The sequence below is a fragment of the Argiope bruennichi genome, chromosome 1, assembly GCF_947563725.1.
Source record: "Argiope bruennichi chromosome 1, qqArgBrue1.1, whole genome shotgun sequence".
Classification (NCBI taxonomy): domain Eukaryota; kingdom Metazoa; phylum Arthropoda; class Arachnida; order Araneae; family Araneidae; genus Argiope; species Argiope bruennichi.
Window position 1 is genome coordinate 54045191 of NC_079151.1, and position 18681 is coordinate 54063871.

Consider the following 18681-nt stretch of genomic DNA (forward strand, 5'->3'; position numbering starts at 1 on the left):
ATTTATATTTTACACAGATTATTTAGCAACAAAGCATTTTCGATTCTTTCCATAAAACAATAAAAAAATTGCCAAATAAACAGAATATTATTATAATTAAATAATTATTAATATTAACTAGTAGGGAATCTAATTTATAAATAGATAATTCAATTCCATTTGTTTGTTTGAACCTTATACATCTCATGACATATTTAAATGGAATTTTGCATATATTTTCCTTGGCATTTAGATGGAATAATTATGTTATTTATAAAGTTTGAAATGGGAATAAATTGTTTTAACATTTACCAATCATAACTTCACAGCATATCACAAAACAAAAATTATTTCTACAACATTGGAAATTTTTTTAAATTTGGCTTTTTTTTTTTTTTTTTTTTTTTTGTAACATCAGCCTTATTTCTATACAATTTTTCATCAACTTTCAAAGTTAATTTGAGATTTATTTCCAGAAATTTCATTTCTCTGTAGAAAATACTAAACTTATTTCACTTTTTAATAACATTTATAAGTAGTGCACTTTTGCCAAAGTTAAAAATGCTTTCTACAGACACTAACATTTTAATTATATAGAATAATCCACTTTTAAGTTTATGTGGCTGCTAAACCAATGTTTCAAAACTTTTACATTTTTAAAGTGCCTAGTTGGGATAAAACATGTAGTTTTTAATTTTTTTTAGCTTCAGTTCATTTAATACGATTTTATTTCATTTATTTGGAATATTTAGATTATTATTTAATTACAATTGAGTTTCTTGAAACTTCTTAAGAATTTGAGTATAAAATATTAGGTTGCCATTTCTTATCTATGCACAGAACAGATAAAACAAGAGTCAAACAGAAAGAAAAAAAAAGGGTAATCAAACTATAAATAATTAGTTGCAAAAAGTAAACAATATGAAGTGAGGAAAAATACAGTCACTAAAAATAATCCAATTAATGAAATTAAAAAAAAAATTACACTTATAAAAAATACATCTTTTTAAATATAACCTACAACAATAAATAGTACAAAATTATATTCAATAAGTTATTTAATTTACAAAAAAAAAATATATATATATATATATATTTAAACAAATTAAAGAAGGTTGTAAATAAAGTAAAGGTAGTTGTAAAAAAGGTAAAATAAAAGTAGTTATTAAAAGTTTTTATCATTATAGTGCTTTATCATAGTAGTAAAATTGTGATTCTTGCACCATTATTCTAAATCTATCAGCATATCTTACTCGAAGTAGCATTTTCTGAGTGGAAGGTTGAAATTCATGGCCTGCAGCCTTTAAACAACACTGGACAGCTTCCTCTAATTCATTTTTTTCACGAATCATTCTTATATACTCATCAGCTTTGTGACTACGACGCTGTAAAAAATATAATAAATGGATACCTGTGAAACTACAAATGAATTGTTTCTCTACATGAATAGCAACATTATGATATAAATTACAATTTGAAATTTGATTATAATAAATCTGTGCCTCTATTTTAAAGATTACTTTACATGACAATTTCAACACAATATATCATAATAAATAATAATGTTTTGCTATTAGCACTGTACAAGTTAGAATAATAAATCTAGAGCTTTAAAATTTGGCACAAATATACTTTGCAGGATGGAAATGAGCACCACAAAGTATTTTTTAATTTTAATTAGAATTTTAAATAATTAAAAAAGTAAACAAGATTTTGATTTTTGTCTTCCAAAAATATAACTAAAAAAATTATTTTTACTTCATTTTAAAAATCAAAAAAGATTTTTTTAATTATATCAATTTATTGTACATTTTTTTCCCAAAATTTTGACAGTTCTTTAAAATATTTTTGCATTATTTTCAGCTATTCTTTCCATTGTTGCAATGGAAATAAAGCTGGTTTCAATATTTCTTCAAATATTTAATTATGAATTTTTCTTCAGTAGCTGAAAACTAAATAACAATGATTCTGTTTAATATTTTTGCAGTTAACAAGAAAAGTAAGAAAATGAAATTAACATTATAGCAAATAAATAACAATATTATATAATATAACAATAATGTATTGCTCAGAAAATTATATTTCTTAAAGCATTATGATTTCATGGGATTTAATTCTTTTCAGAAGGTTCATCTGTGTAATAAACAGAAATAGTATTAGGATATTCAAACGATATGGCGCTAATGCCTTTAGCAAGTTGATGTTTAGAAATTTTTTAGGGGAGGGATCATGAATATCAAAACATAAAATGCATGATTTCCATCAAAACACAGCCAATATTCCTAGCAAATCAGTTAGGAATATTGCTGGTCATCAAAGGAAGCTAATGTACTATATTTGCAACTTATCAGAAATTGCATTAAATAATTTTGAAAACTATCTTCACAAATTATTTCTACTGCTTCCCAAGTCATCAGAAAGCATTGTTCCAAAATAATACAATTAGTAACAATTGTTTCCAAATGTACAAACTTTATGACATTGTCTTTGGTGAAAAAGTGTTTGAATTATGAGCATTATAGAAATAATTTTTATTTCTTTCACAGCAATGTTCTATATAAAAGGAATATTTAAAACAAAACTCAACATTTTTGACAAATATTTACTTTGCTCTTCAGATATATAACATAGCCTTTCCCCATTTTTAAGTATAATTAGGATACTTGGAAAATTAAACTTGGATAAAACTCAACAAAAAGTGCTAATATAATGTTTCGTTCTTTAAACTAATTCTGAATTTAAAAAGTTCAGGTGAATTTTATTCAATTCAATCTATTCTTACAGTAGATTTATTTTTTATCATACACTCCAACAAAATGTATTGAAACCTACCAAAAATGTAGGAACTATTTAAATTTAATAAGAGAAGATGAAAAAAATGTCTATTTAGCTCTTTTTATATGTCTACCCTTTGCTAAGTTACAAAATTATTATTATCTCAATTTTTAGTATGCTTGTTTGTTGATAGTAAGCAAACAAAAATTAATAATCAAGCTTAATAATTAATTTTATCATTTAATTTCATACAAAGAATTTATATATTGTTTAAAATGGAAGTATCCTAACTGTTTTATATGCAAGAAAGTTAGTCTACCATAATAAGTATATTATAGTGGATAAATAAGTATAAAATAACAGTAATAAATTCTCTCATAAAATATTAAGGTAGCAAGAAGAAAACTATTCAAATAATGAAGAACCTTTAATGTAATTATTTCAACAAAATTTTTAGTGTTTATCAAAAAAAATTATATAGAACCAATGACAATTTTTATTAATACTTTCTACCATTTAAGAGTATATTTTTGTTAGGTTTAGAATGCAACATATTAGATTAAAAACAAATACCCATCAAGTATAAATTTAAAAGGTATTAAAAATAAGCATACTTACTCGAAATTCATTAGATGCTTCTAAAAGTATGGCACTGGGAGACAAAGAACCTATTCGGAATACATCAGCTACAGCCTCTGAAATGATTTAAACATTTACATTTTAATGAATAATTAACCTTGATAACCTTTTTGAAAAAATACTCAGCAAATATTTTATTACGGTATTAATCTATTTCACAAATTTCAAATGGATATGAGTATAAGCTTTGAATGACAGAGAAATTGGTTGAATTCTATTAAAAGTGCAATTATAACTCTGATAATATATATATATATTGAGTTCTGTAATAATTCATTAGTGTATTTTTCCCCCAAATGTGAAAGCGTATGTAAAAATAAAACAAAAATTATACTATTTAAATGAAAATTTAATTCTCTACAAAGTAATGTATTTGAATTTTTTTTAAATATTTATATTTGTGAATTTTTAGATCATTTAAGTGGAGTATGAAATACAGTGAATCAATATTTTCAATTGCTTATTTGCTTTTTTTATTTAATTCAGATGTAATAGATGCTACAACTGCTTATAAGATTTGTGCTGTGCATGTGTAAATTGCAGTACCATAATATACTGCCAGTTAAAATCCTTGCACTCAAAATAATAATAATTAAAAAAAAACAAATAAACCAACTTTTCAGTCATTGAACCAGATATTTTTTTTAAATACATTTGAAAAACATTCACGAATTATTACATTATATAATCCAATTCCTTGTATCATGGAATAATAAATATAATGTACAATATATTTTCTGCACTATGCATATATTCCATTTATTAATTTTATAATAATTAGATTATTGAAAAAAAATAGTCCAAAATCTTATCAAGAATCACTTGATACAGATAGTAAATATTATTATGCACAAAAAAATATTTTAAATTCTTCACAACATCTCACATTCTCTTGGATGCAAATTTATTTCTTTGATATGAATTGTTACTACATTTGTATTAAAGATTATTATCATTTTTTGCATAGATGTATCAAATCATAACTATTTATTAAATAAATCAAATACCTGGAACTTTTTGCAATAACTCATGTGATGTGTTACTGATTATTCGAACACCGTCAATTTCTGGAACTAAATGCACAGGCGTGTAAAAGATATCACTTTCAAAATTAAGGTCAATTCATAAATTTAAAAACAAATACTAATTAGTAAATATAAGTATAATAAAAATAAATATTTGAGATATAAATATCTAAATCCAATAAATAAAAATTCACCAGAAACTTAATTTCCAAAAACTAATAAAATTGAATTTATATATATATATATATTTATTTAATATCAACATTTTATACTTCTCTTAGTTCAATAATAATAAATGATTATATCAATGATTATAACCACTATCTCCTAATTATGTTGATTATTATCTGAAAAACATGATGGTTGGATGAAACATAAAGAAAATTATTAGGTCCAGATCCAACAATTTTTAAATCATACTAATGAAAAACAGAGAATACTAATAGTGAAAATTTTATAAATGCAACAATAATCAAATTAAAATGTCATAAAGGAAAACCCTGAAAGCAATCATGAAAAAATATTGCAATATATTAAGTTTAGGAGAACAAACAGTGCAAGAAGTAGCGTGTAAAATAAAATAATTTCCTGCAAAAAGTTTTGCCTAAAAGTTTATGGGTTTATTTTGGTTTTTTTTAGAAATCAAAATTCAATGTACAATTGTGAAATCCAAATCAAGTTTTTAAAAAAAATTCATCACCTTTTTTTTTTTTTTTTTTTTAAATATTTATCTCTTTTCTCTTTTTTTTTTTGTTACAAATTTATATTGTAGATATTTCAGAAACACATAAAATTTATTAAATTCACAAAACTGAAATTTCTTTAATGCTTTTAAAAAGGATACTTCATAAAGTCTTTCTCTGGACCTATAACAAGCATTATGTTTTCTACTTCAACTTGCCATATTCCTACCACTGCACCATTGCCACACCTAAAATGTAAATGAAAATTTATAAAATTTACATTTCTTATTTCAAGACAATAAATAAATATCTCTCCATAGCCTTAAAGATTTAACATGAATTTAAAGTTAGCAGAAGGTTATATGTATATTTGTCATTTGCATATTTTTAAACACTATTTTTAATTAATATAATTAAAAATTACAAACCTTCAGTACATCAATTGATATAGTTTACTTTTTACCTATTTAAACCAAAATATCCACCATCAAACAATATACGCTTTTTTGGTGGAAAAATAATAAGAATAAAGAATAATCAGTGAAAGTGATAATATATAAATCAAAACATTCACTAAGTTTCAAAGTTTATTTGCTGTCGTCTCTCCATTTCTAACAGGAAATGTGAATACAATGTAACTCTATTCTGAAGTGAAAAAATAGCATAAAAATGCTTAAGGATGCATTAATTTTCATTAAAAAAATATTTTAACTGCATTTTCTTTATAATTTTACTGTTTTCAATTTTTTTCACATAAAAATAAAACATTACAGATTTTTAAAGAAGTTTTCTGTACAAAAATTATATACTTAGATTTATATTTATGAAGCAGCATGAACAGATTTCACAAATTATATAATATTATTAAGAAATATTTCATGAATTTCTCTATGGATAAATCTAATAGATATTGCTGGACAATGAAAAAAAATCAAATATATATATATATATATATATATATATATATATATATATATACATAAAGAGGAAAAGAAACAGGCAGAACACACTTTTGTGCATATCAACATATCAAAAATAAAATTAATTATTGCATAAGGATTGAACCATTACAGAATTACTTTTAATTTCTAAAATTTTCTTTGCATTCAGGAATTTTACAAATATGAATCAAAATATATACAAACCAACTAATATTGAGAGGAAATTTTAATAAAATAAGATAAATTACCACACCAACTGTTGAGGCCGAGCTTTACTTTGAGTTTCAAATTCACAATACTTTTTCTGAAAAAAAAAAAAAAAAAAAAAAAAAAAAAAGATGTATAAGCTGCTATATATGTTTTTCCTATACTACTCAAACAGACAGGAAATAAAATATTTTCATTTAAGACAAAAAATAGTTTAAATATAATTCTACCTCAACAATACCTAGAATATAAGTTTTAATAGTCATGACATATATTGAAAAAGAAAATATTTAAAACAAGAAAATACACTTAAAAAGTTCAAAAGAATTATATTAAATATATTTTGGAAAATCAAAATTTATAATAAGTTGCACATGAAAAGTAAATATTAAAAAGTTTGTCACCATTATTTTAGAGTTCAAATACAAAAATATCCTGTAATAAAATACTGGAAATATAATATTGAATATCTATATAATGAATTTTTAGATTCTGAAATCTTGATAACCAAAAGATATAAATAAAAAATAAGATATTCAGCGTGTTTATTTATAGTAGTAATCTTAGGCTTAAGTGCTATAGTTAATTTTAAAACAAAATAAAACAGTGTATGCAATTGAAAATTTTAATGGGATTAACTGGTCTGAATATAAATTACATAAAATTTATGGAGAATTATTTTATGTTCAATATTAAACAAATGCAGTTTAAAACAAATATTTTTATGCAATTTTTGTACTTTTATGAAACTTTGTTTTTTAAGAAGTTTTTATTTAACTCATTTCTGTTTCTAAGCAATTTTTTTTTTTTTTAAGTTATCCAAATTTTTTACTTAGCATAAAGCAGAATTCTAAAAAATAAAATATCCTTTTACAATGTTTTGAATAATTTATATAATTATTAAGCTAAAAGTACTAAATTTATTACTAAAATCTGCCTACTTCAAGCGAAGCAGATCCCATCCACAGTGCTCCATTATCTGAGAACAAAGCAATATGCTGACTGTTACAAGAAACAGTTATCTCTGTAATGGCATTGATTGGATTGTTGAACTTTGGAAACTAGAAAATGCAGAAATTAGTACATTCAAAAGTAATTTCAGACAAATTATTTACAGAAATATTGTTATTATTAAGACAATAAGATAGTAAAAATCATAAACTCATTCCTTTTGACACAGAATGCTAATTACTTCATAAAAAGAAAACTAATCAGTTCTTTTTCACAGAAGAAAAATCAAGATATAAATGTGGATTTTAGACATCTATAATGAATATGTTGTTTGGCATACTTTATATTAGTAAAAAATGAAAAAATTTAAAGCATGCTTAATTAATAAGATAAGAGAAAGAATATCATAAACAATTCCATGATATGATTTTAATAAAATGCATTACTTAAACTTCTGAGTAATTATCAAATTGAAAAATATTTGAAATAAATAAGGCAGACAATGTTTATAAATGAAAAAATGAAATTTATCTTAAAAATTAATAAGTTTATATTTCATTTCAATTAACAATGATTCTTTTTTTTTAACTGATTTTCAAAAATCTCCCAATAATATAACATTACTGTATTGCTTATTCTTTCTTGAAATAAAATATTTGATGCTTGATTTATTTTATCATTCAACAAGTAAAAATATATAATATTTTATATTAAATATTCATAGTAAAATAAGCATTCTTACAATTTGAACACATTTCCCTTCATTTTGAGACAATACATAAAGATTTGCATCTTTAGCAACAAGAACTTTGGTGTTTCTCTCCTCTGGTATAACTGCCCAACTACTGGGAGGAGCATCAAGACCTAGTATCAAAAACAAAACAAAACAAAACAACAAACATATTTTTCATGAATCTTTAGAATTAAAAAAAATGCTGATGATAAATGAAATAATTTTTTAAAAAGCTGAAAATTTTGTCTAATAATACTGACAATATCTTTACATGCATCAATATTTGAAGATCAATTGCTTAAAACATTATCACGCAGAAGCTATATATTTCATATAGTTTCTCATAAAAGTATTTGTTACAACTAATGAAGTAAGTATATAATAGAAAATATAAATATAAAATTTGAGTTTTGGTACTTCATTTCCCTGCCACAAAGTTGTATACAATAATAATAACATTATCAGTTTGTAACATGCAAGTCAATACTACATATGAAAGGAAAAACATTTTAAAAAGTACACATACATATTTATAGAAGTAAGCAAGTTATAATAAATTAAATATACAAATGATGAACATGGATAAAATATTTTTAAATTATTTCATAAGAATTGTCATATTACATAATAATATAAGAAGCTATAATAATATTAAATCATGTTACATTACATACTAACAACCTTTGATGACCAGCTGGTTTATTAGGATTAATGCTCATTAAAATTTTCAATTAAATATTTTACGTAACTTGCTCTATTAATAGATTTTTTAGCAAAATATGTTAAAGCTTTAAATTTTGATAGTTATCTAACTCATTCTATTATAGTAATATAATGATACTCTGTTCATTAAACAATGTATCTCTCTAATATTCTGTCAGCTCGCATAAAATCTGAACAATATATTTAGATTTTCATACTTCACTGAGTTATGGTCACAATAGAATGGACCTTTCTTTTATTTAAAACTATTTGCCTCTAGTGACTAGCTGGTTTGCTGAGAATATTGGTTATAATTAATTTTGTAAATATAACTTCAAGTCTATGATTCATCCAAATTATCAGACATTAAAGCCATGTTATTTTGTCTCTTATATATATTCTATTTATTGTATATATGAAGTTTTCTACTGGAGATCAGTCTATAACATAAGAGTGCTCTTAGAAACATAAATATCCAAATCATCTAATTTCTAAATTTTGCAGTATTGAAACTTCACTTCTTTTATAATTCCTTTAAACTGTACAGATATAAAACAGAATCCTTCTTCCTTAACTTCTAATAATGGAAAAAAATCATGTAATTAAGTATTTGATGAAGCAATGAAAACTGTTTGAACTTCAAGACAAGAATTTAATCTATTGCTGGAAATTAGTCAAACAAATGTTTTTTAAAAATTGCAAAAATTCACACAACTATTAACTTACTATCATTAAAAGCATAATTTTTTAAATTTTCAAATGGTATAAAAGTTATTTTGTGCAGTTATTTTGAAAATTTTAAAAAATATATATGTGGCAAATATAATCCTTAATTAGTTTGTTTTGATTCAAAAATGTTCAATAATTTTTACCTGGTACAGATGCCAGTTTTCTTAGTCTTGGATCTTTAATATTATTCACAAGGAAGATGTTGAAAGCTCCGGTTAATACAGCAATTCCAGTATAAAACTTAGGGCTATTAAAAATGCGGCATTCTAAAACTTTTGTATCTTTAACATCCTAAAAAAACAGCTTTAATAAGAAACTTTAAAAAAATAAATAATTAAAATCTAAAAATGATTAACAATGTAAATACCAAAAAAACTTCACACAATATTTTTTATATTACAATGCCAAATGAGCAATGCTTTATAGTGTGATGAACATGAAAGTGCTTACTTAACTTTGAACTGTTTCAAATAAATACTAAATAAATAACTACTATAAACAGAACTACTATATTCACTGCAATTTCCCAAATTTTGCTTTAGCATATAATAACAGATACCTCATTTAATCTGTAATTACTTATGATAAAAAAAATACTTAATTATGCTAATGCAAATGCTGAATTTACACCAAAGAATTAACAAATTACAAAACAAATCATGAAAATCTGGATATATAAATAAGAAAGACTATGATACATACTTGACCCATACTAGTAGTCTTCGTTAAGTTTCCAAACAAATCATACAGCAACACACTGCCATCTTCTAAAACACAAACAAGGTCTTCACTTGAAGACCAGCCCATATGCACTAATGGTCCACTGTTCCACTAAATTAAATAATTATTTCTATTTTTAAAAAATCCTTCTAAAACTTTTAAAATTTAATTTCAAAGAATTTATTTACACAACAGAAAATAGTAAAGAAAAACATAGAGGTTTATTAACTTAGAAGGAAATAACAAAATGTTAGCAAGTAACCATTTGACAGAAAAAATGTTCGACAATCAAAAATTATAATTTTGAAAAAATAAATAAATTGATATATTTGGAATAAGTCTGAATAAGTCTAAGTAAAAATAAGTCTGAATTTAGACATCACTTTGAATTTCTCTTAACTAAAACATTGGATATCATTCGAACACCCCATCAAAATATATTTCTGTAAATGACAAGTTTAATCTTACTATAATGAATAGAGGTACATGATGATGTAGCTTTTCTTTATTCACTACAAGATATTCTTGTATTAAGTTTCAACTAATTAAATCTCTCATGCATTAAGTAAAGCTCATAATTATACCAAAAAATATTACTAAACATCAAATTGTGACAAATACCACAATTATGTTATTTAACAGCCTCACACCTGTTCTGTTCATTGTGTATATGAACCATACTAATAAAGTCCAATTTCATGATTTTATAAAATATAACCAACCAACAGAATCCAAACCAACCAAATATAACCAACAGAATCTACCTTCTAACTTTCATGACATTATAACTTAATTTCTTATTTGTCAAGTAAACTACACATAATCCTTCTTTGTCAGTGTTAATGATAGAAGAAAATCCTTTAATTAAATATTTGATGGAACAATGAAAATAGATTGAATGTCAGTTCAACAAAAAAACTCAATTGATTAAAATTATTATATATTAATTAATATATATATATATATATATATATATATATATATATATATGGCAATTTAAAAAATTGCAAAAAATTAGGAACAATTTACACAATAAAATTAGTATAGTTAAAAATAAATTTTTTAACTTTCAAAATGGTGTAAAAAAGCAAGCTTTGTGTAATATTTTGAGTAGTTATTGAAGAAAATAACAAAATTTTGCTTAATTAATGAGTTAACATTTCAAAATATTTGCTGCAAGGTGTACATTTCCAATTCCAAAAACATATATGCCAAGTTTGGAGTTCTAAATTATACTGCCTGGCCTATAGAGTACCAACATGAAGAGAAATATTCATTCACCTTTATTATTAACAGATACCAGAGGCAGAACAGAAACAAGCATTACAGCAAATAATTCAAAAACTACCTTGCAACTTCTATTAAACTAATATTTTATAATCAGAGCAAAACATCGATTTGTCTGCATTTTAACAGCATTAAATAAACAGATTTGAATTTTAATTAACTATTTCAAACCTGATAAAGAAATGCATTGCAAAAAAAAATCTTTCTTTTTTTGGAAGAATAATTATTTTAATCTGGACGCAAGAAGGAAACGAGAGAAGCATGCTTGCACTAGCATTTTTGTGAATATATTTCTACATGTTAAGGATTAAATAAAACATTTTAGAAAAAATAATTATTAATGGAATAAATATCAAGTTACCATACTCCAAATTATTTAAGAAATGTAATATCATTCAATTACAACACTAAGAGAGAGTGCAACTTATCTTCCATTTTATTTTTTATTTTTATGTTATACTTAATAACTTATACTTTTGTTTGTACTTAAAAACTATAAATTTTAACTAAAAGGCAAAAGAAAAAACACTTTGATTTACTTTAATCGTAGATATAGCTTGACCTGAAGCTGAGAAGATGTAAATATTTGACTTGTTCACAAACTGAACTTTTTGAAGCTTCTTTCGATCCTGGGTCAGAGCTAAGAAAAAAAGGCAGTATTTAAAAAAAACACAATAAGAGAAACTATATATTAAAGTCACTTAAGAGAAATTGAATTACAGTAGCTGCCTCTTAAAGTGATTACTTCAGCACTTAAAAATTTTCATAACAATAGCCAATTGATAACAAATTGGTCATCAATGAAATATTTTTTTATCTCATCAAGGGAAAAGTACATAAAATATTATCTATAATTTATTTCAAAGATAACAAAAATTCATTAATTTTTGCAAATTAATCATTGCTAATTATTCGTTAATTATTTTTTATTGTTAATTAAATGTTATTCCATAACATTTTCACTCATATATTTGTACTGCTTTTTAAAATATATTGAACGATGCTACAAGTCACATTTCAAAATATCAAAGCATAATGAACATTTTAGTGTTCATTGAAGACGTTTCAACACATTCATCCACATCAATATTTATTGCTTGATTTTTATCTTAGGATTTTTTAAAAATATTACAAAGATACTGTGAAATATTCAACTGTACTACATTGTTGAACTAAATCTTTTGATGCAAACTTTCAGACCTGTTATGAAATTTGATTTTGTCTTTAATATTAAATTATTTTTTATGACTGTTTAGATTTCAGTCTACATCTTGCAGCATCAGAATGAGTAGTCAAATTTTATCTTAAAAAATGAAAATTTCATCAGCACATTTGAAGCATCTTTAGAGAAAGATAATTACCAAGATTACCATACTATTCCTTGAATATAAAACTATAAGCTTTAGTAGTAACTAAGTATTTAGTAATTGGTAGGGTGATAACTAAATAAGCAATTTCAAAAAATATAAACAAAATATCACTAATCATTAATGAATATTTTTCACAAATATTGAAACTAAATAATTTATAATGTTTTGTTTAAAAAGCCTTGTTAAGGGAGCTTTTATTAAAAAATTATTTATTACATTACAGGTAAAAAATATTAAGAAAAAACATAATACCACTACTTCCTTAATATCCATACACTTTTCTTCTCATAATATAGTAAAGAAAACCAAGTATGTTTCTTGGAAGGTTTTTTGATTAGTTAATTGAAACCAAACGTAGCAATAATTTTATAAAAAAGATTACATAAAATTTCATTTATCTAAGTTGTTGCTTTTTAAGTTATCACATTGATATGCATGTGCATATATAGACAAGATAGATTTGTTTCTTAAGATTATACTTTAGATACTAAAGATATGCACCAAATTTTGCCATAGCTGTTTATATTTTGAAGTTATCATTTATACTTGCACTCAGACAGACAGATAAAAAAAACTTCCTATAAATGGATTTAATTCAAAATTTGATACAAATAGCAAATTTGTATTAAGGAACCATGCCAAATTTCATCCATTTAACTCACAGCATTTTTGAATTAACATGGTCACAGACAGATATACATAACTCCAAAATTTTATTTTTTGAATGTCTGAATCATGGAAATGGGAAAAATTTTGTGCTCATATTTTTTTATGAGCACAATTTTTCTCTCTGAATACTTTGTACAAGAGAAAGTAAAAAAGTATGTTGCTGGCATTAATTAAATTTTTGATATCTTGGGCAAGAGTAATAAATGATCTATGAATAATTTTGGAACAAACCGAGCATTTTGCTTAATATTTAATTTTTGGAAGCTTTGGGCGATATAGTGTACTTTTGAAAGTCCACAGTAAATTAAATAAATTCCAAAATATATATATATATATCTTTTTGCACAAAAATTTCTTTTATTAAAAATATTTAAATAATTATAAATGAAATATAACTAACAACCTATAAAAAATAATAACTCTATAAAAATAATTCCTTATCTAAACAAGTAAAAGAAGAGTCAAGTAAATAAAAGAAATACATTTTTCCTATATTATCAGTCATTCCTGAAACTGAGATGAAACCTTTTCTACAAAATTTTGAATTCACTGAGACCTTTTCATATATGAAAAATCAGATACTTCAAAAACAAATACGGTCATATAATCAGGCATATTAAGCAGGGTTATGTAACAAAGTGAAATAGTTTTCTTTTTTTCATCTTTAAAAAGAAAAATAAGTACTAGGCAAAAAAAAAAATACTTTTAAGGCTCTTATATAAGAACCATTAAAGACAAGCAGTTTTTAAGAAATTTTAATGGCTCTACACAACTTCAGCATTACTGATTTTCTTAAACGAAAGAATCCAGATAAAAGAATATGAACCCATACCATAGGAAAAATGACCAAAAGACATTTTTTTATGAGAAAAATTTCTTGAATGTCAATTGTTAATACTGATTGAAAATGAAGGATCAGTCAATTCTTTACTTCAAAACTGATATCATTAATGATATAGTGATCACATTAACAAATATTTTAGTTTGCATTTCAATGTATTGGCTACATCCAAAGATTTTGATAGTATAATGCAAATGATAATATGAACCATGATCATATTAAGTAATATCTTTTGTATCAGGAAAGTAAAAATAAGAAATAAACTGAAACATACCGATTGGACCACCAAATGGGGCTGCAGCAATAATAAAGTCTGACAAATTCACTTGATCTTCCCACTGCATAGCATAAAGTTCAATTTTCCTAAAAATTAAGGCACATATGGTTGTAAAACATTCCATGTTTCATCTTTAACAACAGCATAATATTCAAATATTTATCTAACTTTTAAAGGTATGACAAAACTTCTTAATGAACAAGGAAAACACATTTTAAAACAAAAGAAAAAAAAAAACCTTATAAATAAGTGTTAAGTAAAATTTAAATACAAATTATATATATATATATATATATAAACAAAATTTTGTGAACAATCTAAAATGCATAAAAAAACAAAAATGAATGATACAAATATTAAAATATCAAGAATTTGACATAAATTTTGATTAAAAATGCAATTTTTTATAGCAATTTGAGTACGTTGAAGTCATTTTGAAATCTTAATTGAGTATTTCATGAGAAATCATATAAAGATAATTTTATCCTTAATCATTTGTATTATTAAGAAGATTTCAACTATCATAAAAATTTTCATTTTGATGATAATTTAAATTTTTGGATTAGTCCTGGCATTACAATGAAGTTTCTATGAAGTACTATTAAAATTACCGATATGTCAGGTTTTCATTAAATACATTTCATTAATTCCATTTAACCATATGTCTTAAAGAACTCACCGACGCGATATTAAAACCCATAATCTAGCAATCTAAAAACAAATAAAATAATATGGGGTTGTTGTTGTTGTTTTCAAAATATCTCAGGATTTCTGCTTAAATACATGAAATGAAAGTTCACTGAAAATTAGCACTTCCTTGAATTATCGATGTGAACTACAAATGAAAAGTTATAAAATAAAATGAACATCATGATAGAACTGACAACTTTCACTTTAAAAAATTATGGTTTATATTCTCTAAAACATATTTTTAACGGACCTGTAATATACATTTTTCCCCAAAGGTGTCCAATCAGCGGTATATAGAGCCATGTAAAATTAATAAATATTAACAGAAATAAGTAAATGAGAATAGAAAAGGTGATTAATTATGTTCGCTCAAAAGACAACTTCTCCCGCACAGCTTATGTGTAATTATGCATGTAAGAAGAAAATTATTAGAGTTAAGATTCCTAAAGTGGTGACATAAACTAATTATTGTACACCCCTATTCTTCAAACAACAACAAACAGAAACTACAACATAATCACGTGATGTAAATAGTCACATCACTTCGTTTCAAACTGTCATTTAGTAACTTTTTATATTTATATATTTATATATATATATATATATATATATATATTATTATTATTATTATTATCCAGATCCAGAACGTGTGGTTGATGGTAAGACCATTGAAGTCGGGACCAGAGGGTTATAATACTCTCATAATCTGCATCAAAATTGCTTTCGTGCTGCTTTGAAAACTAGATGTTAGTTTAACGGCCGTATTCACCAACCGTTGTTAAACATCAGCTGATGATTAAACGCTGATCAGCAGTCAAATCGGTATTCATGAACTAAATTAAACTACATTATTGCCTTTATATTACATTAGGTATTCTATTCCTTGAACTTACATAGAAATAATAAAAAAAAAATCATTTCATTGAACATATAAATTTAAGATATAAAAGCAAACCATCCATTTTCAATTTATTTTGATGCTTGCATGACTCAAACCAGCAAGCTGATAATGAGAAAGAATATAAGGAGATAATAGCCTGTATTTCTTTATCCTATACTTTTTCATTCAAATCAAGTTTAAAAGGCATATTTTGCATCTTTAGATCAAATACTTCAGATGAGGCAAAATTAAAAGGGATTTTCTTTAGTTACTTCTTGATGGCCATGTCCCCAACACGAATTTATCTGCTGGTTTGTTTCCCTCCATGTTACAGCAAGTAGAATTTCGTCTATTTCGATTTGCTTCGAATCTTCGATTCGCTTTTCGATTCTTGTTATCAAGAAATTACGTCAATTTTTTTTCGATAATAATTTAAGAAAATATTATAGCAGAAATCAAAAGCATAATGAGGGTAAAAAGTACTCCGACATAAAAGGATTTTTTTCGGACCTTGTCTTTATCAGTCGCTTAGCAAGGCTAAATAACATCGGGACATAATAAAATGTAGTAAAAAGAAGAAAAAACGCTACGCGATATTATTTTCTTTGTACAGCGGTAGAGGTTTCCATGCCTTTTGATCTCTCCTTTTTGGACATTACGCTATTGCATAAGAATAATTTGTGCGCTGACCTAAAATTTAGAAAATTATCTTCTCAAACATGTTGATTTAAATGCGCAATTTTTTTCATAATTAAAAAAAATTAATACATTATTTTTAAATATAATTTGAAATAGTAATTTCGATTATTATAATATTATTTTGGGAATGATAATTGTAATATGTACATTTTTTATTGCTTCTAAGTAGGGATTGCAATACCGGAATAAAATTTCAATACCGGTATTCGGTATTTTTTAGATCTTAATACCGGGATACCGGTTTTAATACCGGTATTAGAAATTTTAGAAAAAAGAAAGAAAACACAGGTATTTCTTTGTATTATTTGCCAGTTTTATAAGAGAGTGTAAATATCACAAAAAATATGTAATTTATAAATTATAACAGTATATAAAGAATCACAAAAAAGTAAAGGAACATCTTATTTATTTAAATCACAAAGTGTAAATATCACTATTCAGTCTGTGGTACTATTACAAATTTTTGAAAAGTGTTCTTAAAAAACATAATGCATCAATTGTACTGTCATTAAGTCTGAAAAGTAATTTTGTTTACAAATTACCAGCTATCGAAAACGCTCTTTCGACATCAACGCTAGTTGGTGGTACTGTTAGCAATGCGCGATATACTTTTTCCAAGTATTTCCCTCTAAATCCCTTATCCTCTAATAAATCGATTTCTCGTCGGATGATTTTGGATATAGCTGATTTCTGTATTGTATTTTGGTTCGTTGATTTTTTTTTTATTTATTTATCGCGAATTCTATTTTTTGTTCCTTTTCACTATCGACATTAGTATCATCATAATCTTTGATAACTGAACCGTATTCTTCTGAATGTGGATAGGTTTGTGGGTAAAAAATTTTAAGAAAATTTAAACTTAATCAGATTTGAATTGGTTATTTTCTTTTCTTCTTTTTCCTTTTCATTTTTAAAACCCTTATAATTATGTAATTACCATAAGATATTTTATATTTCGGTATGCCTTTCTTCTGTGCGATTTTTCAATGTAATATATAATTTTTCAGATAGTGATGTGTGCTGTTCTTTCAGTGACTGCAACATGAAATTTATTGCTGCTTTATCTGTTAATAAATTAGAATCTCTCTGAAATAATGCCTCAATTGTCAGTTTTATTGGAAGTAGAGCTGATATAGTTCTGAATCGAATTCACTATCTGAAAAATTAATTTACAGGTTTAAGTCGATTATTGCTTTTTGGATTGGATTTCTCATTTTCAAAAATCGTTCCATCATTAGGATTAAACTGTTCCAACGTGTTTTATAATCTAATATTAACATATATTCTGTTTTATTTTCAGTTAGTAAATATTTTAGTAATATATCATTTTTATAGGGGAACGTTTAAATATCTTAACAATTTTTCGAACTTTATAAATTATAGGAAGCAATTCTTGATGGTTAATATTTCATCCTCATTAGCAATATCTTCTTCAACCATTACATTTTCATTATCTTCATTGCCAATATCACTCTCACTCTTACTCTCTTCAAAGTTGGAATCCGAAGTTTCTATATCCACAGTATTTGGATTCTTCTGTTCTTTATTTTTTTTTTGGTATAATACTCTATTACACTTAATTGAATTCCATGTGCATAGCAAAATTGCTGATTTGTACCAATCAACTTTCCAACTGTTTTCATAACTGTTGCTCCATCAGTTGTTATGGATACAATATCTTCTTTCGGGGATAATCCATGTTTCGCTAATTTAGATTTAAGCAATTAATTAAGCCATTAATTAGCTAATTAATTTCGCCCGTTAGGGAGACATAAAAACAAAAGCGTATACTATTTTGTTATGTTCGCGATCCCTGAACATATAGTGCAGACAATTTAAAAAATTTTTAGTAAATACCGAAAAACCGGTATTTAAACTTATGAA

The 18681-nt window shown here is 24.6% G+C and overlaps 1 protein-coding gene across 1 annotated transcript in view; it reads right to left on the reverse strand.

The window, feature by feature from the left end:
• LOC129975787 (vacuolar protein sorting-associated protein 16 homolog) overlaps window positions 1-15734 on the reverse strand; it is a 28628-nt gene extending 12894 nt beyond the window's left edge. The window contains exons 1-12 of the mRNA XM_056089010.1: window positions 15469-15734; window positions 14526-14614; window positions 11911-12011; window positions 10067-10195; window positions 9508-9655; window positions 7943-8064; window positions 7191-7310; window positions 6291-6346; window positions 5263-5349; window positions 4401-4495; window positions 3373-3449; window positions 1233-1364 (exon numbers count right to left, since the gene is read on the reverse strand). Coding sequence (XP_055944985.1) covers window positions 1233-1364; window positions 3373-3449; window positions 4401-4495; window positions 5263-5349; window positions 6291-6346; window positions 7191-7310; window positions 7943-8064; window positions 9508-9655; window positions 10067-10195; window positions 11911-12011; window positions 14526-14614; window positions 15469-15521 — 1209 coding nt within the window. The 5' untranslated portion in view covers window positions 15522-15734. The remainder of the gene's footprint in view (window positions 1-1232; window positions 1365-3372; window positions 3450-4400; window positions 4496-5262; window positions 5350-6290; window positions 6347-7190; window positions 7311-7942; window positions 8065-9507; window positions 9656-10066; window positions 10196-11910; window positions 12012-14525; window positions 14615-15468) is intronic.
• Between the last annotated feature and the right edge of the window lie 2947 nt (window positions 15735-18681).